The sequence below is a fragment of the Cibotium barometz genome, chromosome 2, assembly GCF_041138505.1.
Source record: "Cibotium barometz isolate CiBa-2024 chromosome 2, ASM4113850v1, whole genome shotgun sequence".
NCBI lineage: Eukaryota > Viridiplantae > Streptophyta > Polypodiopsida > Cyatheales > Cibotiaceae > Cibotium > Cibotium barometz.
This window is the reverse complement of record NC_141047.1, coordinates 69303489-69313080: the sequence shown is the minus strand read 5'-3', so window position 1 is coordinate 69313080 and position 9592 is coordinate 69303489. Positions and strand designations below refer to the sequence as shown.

The 9592-nt window shown below is 37.1% G+C and overlaps 1 protein-coding gene across 1 annotated transcript; it reads left to right on the top strand.

Moving 5' to 3' along the window:
* The first annotated feature begins 8099 nt into the window (after positions 1-8099).
* Positions 8100-9370, top strand: LOC147641406 (uncharacterized). Its single transcript, XM_086812440.1, has 4 exons — positions 8100-8197; positions 8316-8602; positions 8652-8867; positions 9306-9370. The coding sequence occupies exons 1-4, from the start codon at positions 8100-8102 to the stop codon at positions 9368-9370; spliced, it is 666 nt and encodes a 221-aa protein (XP_086668566.1).
* The last annotated feature ends 222 nt before the right edge of the window (positions 9371-9592 follow it).

Below are 9592 nucleotides of genomic sequence, written 5' to 3'. Positions count from 1 at the left end.
ATTGTATTACTAAGTTTATTTTTTTTTAAAATATTAAAAATTATCAGTAATAGCAGCAGCAGCGGAGTTATGGTAAAACTTTTAAGAAATTGATATGTAATTCATTCTTATGCATAATGTGAAAAGAGGACTTTCTACCATATTCTAGGATTGGTCATCCTATGCTAAAAGAATGATTTTCATCACATTCGATGAAAAACTAATTTTTAAGGTTTATGCATAATTAAATAATTAAGAAAAGAGAAAATTATGTTAATTTTATTTAAATGATAAAAGAGGAATTCCCATGACATTTGGAATTCAATCATTTAAATGGGAAAAGTGGAATTCTTATCATATTGGAACTAATGGATATTTTATTTAAATTCAAAGAGGAATTTTAGATAAATTTATTTTATGCATGAGAAATATTTAAATGATAAAAGAGGAATTCCCATGACATTGAAATTCAATCATTTAAATGGGAAAAGGTGGAATTATTAGCATATTGGAATGAATGGATATTTTATTTAATTCAAAGAGGATTTCTAGATAAATTTATTTTATGTATGAGAAATATTTAAATGATAAAAGAGGAATTCCCCCATGACATTGGAATTCAATCATTTAAATGGAAAAAGGTGAAATTCTTGGTATGTTGGAATTAATGGATATTTTATCTAAATTTAAAAGAGGAATTTTAGATACATTTATTTTATGTATGAGAAATATTTAAATGATAAAAGAGGAATTCCCATGACATTGGAATTCAATCATTTAAATGGAAAAAGTGGAATTCTTGGTATATTTAGATTAATGGATATTTTATCTAAATTTAAAAGAGAAAATTTAGATAAATTTATTTTATGATAAAAGAGGAATTCCCATGACATTTGGAATGCAGTTAATTAAATGCAAAAAGAGGAATTCCCATGACATTTGGAATGCAGTTAATTAAATGCAAAAAGAGGAATTCCCATGATATTTAAGATCCAAGAAATTAAATGGAAAAAGAGAAATTTTTAGTATAATTCAATTTATGAATATTTATCAAAAGTGGAAATATGGGTAGAATTGATCCCATGAACTCTTTTATTCAAAAGAGGAATATTGAATATAATTCAATTGAGAAATTGAGAAAGAATATGGAAATAGTCACATCGCTGAAGAAAAAGAACCTTTATCTAAGCCAAGCACTTGGCAGAAATTTAGAAAAAGTCCCATTATCCAGTATCGAAGTATGAAAAACTACTAAATAGGAATAAAATGTGAATGGGATGCAATAGAATGTGAATGGATGTGATAAGATGTAAATGGGATGTGATAGGATGTGAATAGATGTGATAAGATGTAAATGAGATGCGATAAGATGTAAATGGGATCTGAATAGATGTGGGCTGTTGCAAGATCAGGGTATCCAATTTTGTCCAGTTTATGCAGAACTGGGACATAGCTTGGAGAGCAAATTTTCAAGGTACTTAAAATTAGATCAAGCAAATAATTAAAAATACACTTGCCCTTAAATTAACCTAATATAACTTAAATTAATATAAATTAGTCTAATTAATCAAAATTAATCAAAAATATGATGAAATAATAAACAAATGATCTTTCCATACTTAGAGTGATCCAATTTATTTTTCCATAGATGCACCATTACAAGTACACTAGTCCCTATAGGTTTTAGATGATTCACATCAAAAATGTAATTTTACTAATTAGATTATTAATATTTGCAGGCCTTCTGATAGTCTGGAAGAATTTTGAAAAAGAGATCATTAAAAATCCAACCATTGGATTTGCAATTTTTACTAACCACCACATTCTACTAATGTCTTAGTATCTACCCACTCTTTTGATCTACAAGATTGAGGATTTTAAGTGGTAGCTGTTGTGGGTACAAAAACAGGCGTATATTATAACACTTTAGAGACCTTGAAATATTTAAAGAAAATAGACAAATATCTTAAAATTTTCTTGAAAAATCAAGTTAAGCTCCATATTATGTGAAGATCTAAGGTACAAAGTGGGAATCTCATATGAGTTTATATGTAAAAGATATTAGCATTTTATGGAATCAGTTCAAATTTGGGACAGGGTGTATACATTGACCTTGTACCTAAGAAAATGAGGACTTTTGACCATCTAATGCTTAATCAAATTATACAACTATATTTCCAACTTTGAATATGATGTTCCAACAAAAGAACTTGAAACGAAATTCCTTCATTTACTAGGAGAGATTAGCCACTAAAGGTAAACAAATGCCTGTTTTTTTACTGTTTACAGGGTGCATGAGTGGACAAAACTGGGCACCCTAATCTTGCAACCACCCATGTGATAAGATGTAAATGGGATGCGATAAGATGTAAATGGGATCTGAATAGATGTGATAAGATGTAAATGGGATGCGATAGGATGTGAATGGATGTGATAAGATGTGAATGGGATGTGACAAGATGTGGTGTGATGAAAATGAATGTGGATAAGATGTGAAGTAAATGGATGTGGATGATGATGAGATGAGAATGACATGAGAGGATATGTTAAAGGGTGAGATGAGAAGTAAATGAATGTGGATGTGTATGTGTATGTGAATGAATGTTATGTAAATGGATGTGTATGTGAAAGAATGTGATGTAAATGGATGTGGATGTGTATGTGTATGTGAAAGAATGTGATGTAAATGAATGTGGATGTCTATGTAAAAGAATGTGATGTAAATGGATGTGGATGTGTATGTGAAAGAATGAAATGTAAAGGGATGTTTATGTGGATGAGATGTGATGTGTTGAAAAGAGATGTGGATGTGAATGTGATGTGGATGTGGATGAGATGTGATGTGATATAAGGGAATGTGGATGTGAATGTGATATGGATGTGGATGAGATGTGATGTAATGTAAACAGATGTGGATGTAATGTAAAGAGATGTGGATGTGAATGTGATGTGGATGTGGATGAGATGTGATGTAATGTAAAGAGATGTGGACGTGAATGTGATGTGGATGTGGATGAGATGTCATGTGATGTAAAGAGATGTGGATGAAATGTGATGTGATGTGAATATATGTGGATGTGAAGTGATAGATGTGAATGTATGGATAGATGTGGATAGTCATGCATGTGAATGATTGGATGGATGTGGATGAATGAGCTGGGATGCGTATAAATGAGATATGATGTGGATGTGATGTAAAGTGGATGGAATGAATGAGATATGATGTGGACGTGATATAACGTGGATAGAATGTATGTGATGGAATGGGGATACAATGAATGTGATGAATGTGAATGGATGTGATGAATGTGAATGGATGTGATGTGATGTGAGTCGGGATAAGTGTGAATGGGTGAGATGTGATGTGAAATGGATGTGATGTGATATGATGTAAATTGGGATAGATGTGAATGAATGATATGTGATGTGAATGGATGTGATTTGAATAGGGATGGATGTGAATGAATGAGATGTGAGGTGAAATGGATGTGATGTGATGTGGATCAGGGTAGATATGAATGGATGAGATGTGAATGAATGTGATGTGATGAGATGTGGATATGGGTAGATGCGAGTGGATGAGATGTGATGAGTATAAATGTGGAAAGATGTGATGAGATGAAAAATGATGTGATTGGATGAGAATGGATAAAGGACGATGGGAATACATATAATTGGACTTGGATTAAGTAATGTGGATTGATGTAGAAAAATGTGGAAAGACGAGAGTTTGTTATAGAAACTATATGTATGACCTGTTTTTAAATGACTGTTTTATGTCAAGAATGCTGGGGAAGCATTTTGACCGTCTTGTGAATGAGGTCGTGGAGACCTAAATGATAAAGTTGCAATAGCTGACGGAGAGTCAACGGAGGACATCTCGCATAGCACGGTCGACTGAGGTCTTGACCAGCCTCGGTTTGATTTAAATGGTGAGCTTTCCGTACGGTGGATGAGGGACCAAGGAAGCGGCCTATGAGTGAAGCGCTAGGTGACTTGCAAAGGATCCTAGAGGGTGCTGACCATACGGTGCTTAGGCTCTCGGTCGCCGAAGATACCCACGCGTGCATCGAGGAATAAAATGGAACAAGGTGTTAGAGTTGTTTATTGAACTTAGGCATGGATCTGGTTGATTGACCTTGCTGGTCCTCAACGGATGAGCCCATGGCTCTTTTATATGGATCTGTTGGTTGATCTTGCTGATCTTCAATGGAGAGTCCATCTGGATTTTTATAAGTGAATATATTTCCGGGTACTATGAGATAGGAACTATTAAAAAGGCCCCTGAGTGGACAGGTGGTGAGCGTTTTGGTTTCCAATGATGCCATAGGTACACCGATGAAGGAATGATTGGAAATTAGAATTAAACTGGATATTTTGGAGGATTATGATCAGTGATACTATGGTTTCATTAAAAGATTATTTTAAAGATAGCCAAATATAATCTGTGAAAAAAGGCAATTTCATATTGGGTGTGTAAGTGGTGTGACTATCTTAAAGTTTGTATGAAGCGTTGGCTAGGGGGCCTAGGAACTCTTTTCTCGAGTACCCAGGACAAAACATAACAAAATTCCTAAATGGATCCTATAGCTACAGTGGTTGGGCGGTTGGCTAACCCATGGGACTATTGGATGGGGTTAGGCTAGAGTGATGGATCCCTAAAATGAGACTCAATTCTGTTATGGTACGATAGGTGAATTAAATCTCGGATAGTCTTTGTTCTATGGAAAAGAATCAACAACGGTTGTGCAGCTCGATGAGGAAAAAAGCGTTTGTCTCTATGATCCAAGTGCAAGTCTTTTCCTTGATCTGACCATGTGACTTACTGGCTCGGTCGGATCAATTTGGTTAGTTAAGGCTCTTAACTACGTTAGAATAAAAATATCCTGGAGGAATCGCTTGTACTTTCTGGGCGAGTGAAGTTTTTTCGGGTTCGGTTTTGAAAGAACCGAGGGATTAGTCTCTTGTTCGGATATCCATGGGCGAGGCCCCGATTAAGAGACTCTACCCTATGCAACCCCAAATTCGTTGTGCGGAGGGGGCAAGGATCTTTCAACTGGTATCAGAGCAAATTGGCTGAAGTGGATCAACCGAGACGCAAGAAATGTCAAAAAATTTTGAAGTACCAAAGTAAAAGGTTATTATTGTGTGATTAAATTCATACAAATTGATATTCATAATGTAGATTCATAAATAGGTAATTGGGTCTTCAAATGGAAGTATCGCAATTTTATGGAATCCCTGACTTGCTTGAGGCCTGGATATAATGGTATTTACCTTATAACTCCAAGGACCATGACTACCTGTATATACCATGGGTATAACTGCAGCTCTTACTAACAATATATACGAGTAAATATAAGACCTTGAAGTTATAAGCAAAATGCTATCCAGAGGATGAATTCGAATGCTAGTTGATATGATTTTAGAATTCTGGTTGAGAATTGATGAGTTGATTTGGATTTTGATTGAAAGATGATGATTCCTGAATTCTAGTTGAAAGAAGATAAGTTGAACAAAACCACAATGAGGATGAAGTAATAATGTTAATAATTAGAATGGAAATAATGACTTCAACAAATCACTATGAGATTAGTGGATTATACTGATGGATTGCTGCTGATAACACTTGACCCAGCGGATTAAGTTAAGGGATGACAAATTAAAAGACTTGCATAACTTAAATTCCCATGGAAGAATGTTCAGATGGAATTTTTGGTCTAATGGACCATTATTAAGGATATGAATGATACATTCTAAATGAATTGCTATCTGATAATGAGTTCTATATGTTCTTCTTGTAGAAGGGATATTTATCCCACGATTCTCTTAGGTTGACCAGACTATAAGGAACCCTAGAATCAGTTGGATCTTAAGGGAAAGAGTTGTCCTCCAATTGCGAGATGAGGACATTTCACATTTTTTAAGTAGGGTAGGATGTAAGATTCCTCCCTCCAACTTTTGAGGTGTAAAGGTGTAAGAACCTTCCCTTTTGTTCTTGTAATTATTCCCATCTCTGAAATAGAAGAAAGATCATGTTTTACCCTATTTTGGCCTAGAGAGAGATAATCCAAAATTGAGATATTTTTGGATATAAAAATCCTCCTAGTGTCTAAAATGGTTTCCCTTGAAACAAAAATTCAAAAAGAACTTTTCAATGTGCAATTGGAATTAATTGAAAATGTGTATAAAGGACCTTAGCCTAAGGGTCAAGATTTTTTGAAAATTTTGGATTATGGTCCAATTAAGGTTCCTATAAGCCAATAAGATTAATCCAAGTGTTTCGATGAGATAAATCCAAAGAATAAAAGAAAATACCCAAAATGAGTAAATGCTTACATAAGATGAAGAGTTGACTAAGTACAAGGTTTATTAGTTAAAAACTATGAGATATTACTAAAAAAAGAGATATTTTGGCGGAATGATGAATTGACCTTGCTGGTCCTTAATAGATGAGTCCATGGCTCTTTTATATGGATCTGTTGGTTGATCTTGCTGATCTTCAACAGAGAGTCCATTTGGCTTTTTATAAGTGAATATATTTCTGGGTACTATGAGCTAGGAACTATTAAAAAGGCCCCTAAGTGGACAGGTGGTGAGCGTTCTGGTTGCCAATGATGCCATAGGTACACCGATGAAGGAATGATTGGAAATTAGAATTCAACCGGATATTTTTGAGGATTATGATCAGTGATACTATGGTTTCATTAAAATATTGTTTGAAGATAGCTGAATATGTGAAAAAAGGCAATTTCATATTGGGTGTGTAAGTGGTGTGATTATCTTCATGAATCGCCAACTAGGGGGCCTGGGAACTCTTTTCCCTAGTACTCGGGACAAAACATAACCAAATTCCTAAAATGGATCCTATAACTACAGTGGTTGGGCGGTTGGCTAACCCATGGGAGGCTAGACTGATGAGAGGAAGCGGAGTTTTTGGCAAATAATGAAGCTTTGTCTCACTTTGTGTTATTGATATTAAAGAAATTCAACAGGGGTATCAATCTACAAAGGAAGCTGAAAGCAAAGCAGAAGGCAGGAATAATCAGAAACTTGCTGAAGATGAATTGGTCGAGTTGGACATAAAAGAGATACTATTTGCAAGGAAAGGAATTTCAAGAAACAGATGCAAACAGTGACTAGGGCCAAGGAAGAGGAATTGCAGACATAAAATTTGGGTGAGCCGTGACAAACCTGTGAAGATTAGTGCTGCTCTCCAGTAGAGTTTTGGGAAGATCTGATTAACCTATTGCGGGAATCCAAGGATGTGTTTGCATGGGAATACTCTGATATGAAGGGTTTGGACCCAAAGTTTTACCAGCATAAGATCAATTTGAAGCCTAATATGCGATACCTATTAGGTAGCAGAGATACAAAATGAATCTGCATGTGGCTAAACAGGTTAAGGAAGAATTGGATAGATTGCTGCGAGTGGGATTTATTGCCCTGGTGGATAAAGCAGAACGGATATCCCCAATTGTTATAGTACCCAAGAAGAACAAGAAATTGTGGATTTGCATGGATTACCGTAAGTTGAATGTGACCACTATTTCGGATCCTTTTCCCTTGTCGTACATCGATAGTATCTTGGTGGATGATGTAGCTGGCATCTCCCCCACAAACTAGAAAATGCAGCATCTCACATACCATGTCCAGGGAATCTACACACCTATATCTTCCACCCTCTAAGACCGGGACTGCAAATAAGTGTGCATCAGGAAAATCATCTTCCACCCCTACTGGCCATTCTCCATTATCCAGTCAGAACAAATAATCGGCTACAACATGTTGATTGCCTGGTCGATGAACCACAGTATACTCAAATATTTTCAGTTGATCTATCGATAGATGAGCCAAAATTTTGAAGTAGTATTGGGATAATTATACCATAGGAATCTGATTGGTGTCTTGCAACGGTGTGTATTGCTAATGGAACAGGAAGCGGTGCTGGCGGAAGCCCATGCGAGGGTAGCTGGTGGACACTTTACGGGCCAAATTACTGCTAAGAAAGTATTACAAACTACACTGTGGTAGCCATCTGTACATGCAGATGCACATAAGTTTGTCAGGAATTGTGATGCCTGTCTCAAAGACTAGGGTAGCCAACAGCTAAGGACAGGATGCCGCTACATCCAGAATTACCATTGGAGCCCTTTCAAAAGTGGAGACTGGATTTTGTTGGGCCAATTAAGACAGTAGCACAAAGAAATGGGAACAGGTATATTCTCACAGCCACGGATTATTGCACCAAATGGGTTGAGGCTTGGGCATTGCGAGATAACACCACAACATCAGTAGGCCAAGTGTTTGTATAAGGATGTGCTGACGCAATACAGCTTTCCGATTGAGCTCATCAGTGATAGGGGCACACATTTTGTCAATAAGGTGGTGCGGAGGATGATGGCATTCTTTATGGTAATTCACAAGAAATCTACTAATAAGACATTGGGGAAAATGTTGACCAAACTAGTAGCTACTCACAGGAATGATTGGGACAGTAAGTTACCGACTGCATTATGGGCATATCGGACCGCATTCAAGGTAGCCACAGGATTGACACTGTTCAAGTTGGCATTTGGGATGGAAGCAGTCACACTATGTGGTTCCGAGTCTTCGGATTGTGGTCGAAGATTGCTTACTTCCAAAAGAGTCTTTGTAGTTTCGATTGGTAGATTTGGAAAATCTAGAAGAAGATCGGTTTGCAGAGTTTCTATTTGTTGACAAAATTGGAGAACCGCAAAAGAAAGCTCAGGTGGACCGGTTGTCTAGGAAACGTGTTTTCGAAAGAGGGCAAGTAGTATTGGTCTTCAATACTCAGATGGGCAAGCTGCCTGGGAAGTTAAAGTTTCGCTGGGCAGGACCGTTCTGGATTTACCGCAATATCGGAGGCAATACTTTTTAGATGACGGATATGCAAGGTTGGCTATTATCGCATACAATTAATGGGTTCCAGTTGCGGCCCTATCATATGCCAATGACTTGCCGTGCCCGTTTCCCATCAAATAAGAAGTGGCACAGATTGGGTGGCTATTGAGGTGCCAGGTCATCGTCGTTGCGCGAGTACTCGGTTCGAGAACAATTATTAGGCATTCAATCTGGGTTTAATACATGCCAATTATTAGGCATTCAATCTGGGTTTAATACATGCCAATTATGGCCAAGATGGAGTAGTTATTATGCAAACACGGCTGTAGCTACTATGATGTGGCGCTACATGCAAAACAACCAGGAAAATCAGTTTACCCATTCATTTGCTTTGACGAGTTTTAGAAATTATATCTCTTGCTTTGCCTTTGCTCTGCAGCACACAGTGCTCTCGTTTACAGTTGAAGGCTGGGTACGTCGTGCTCTCATGGTGGTGATGGCGCCCATTCAGTTCATCCCAGAGTGAAGCCTTGAGAGCTCTAGTGGATGAATAGATGGCAGCATGGCTATGAGACAGATGCGCCTTTGGGAGTTTTCTATGTTGGATTGGGCGGCGATCCTTGTGCATCTTTTGGCGATTTTGGTCACATAGGAGCTAGCTATGGGCGACAAAGTGCATATCAAAGGGGGAGCGCTGGCTACTGACAACAGAAGAACGGGTGCACCAAGCTCTATCCCTACCTCTATG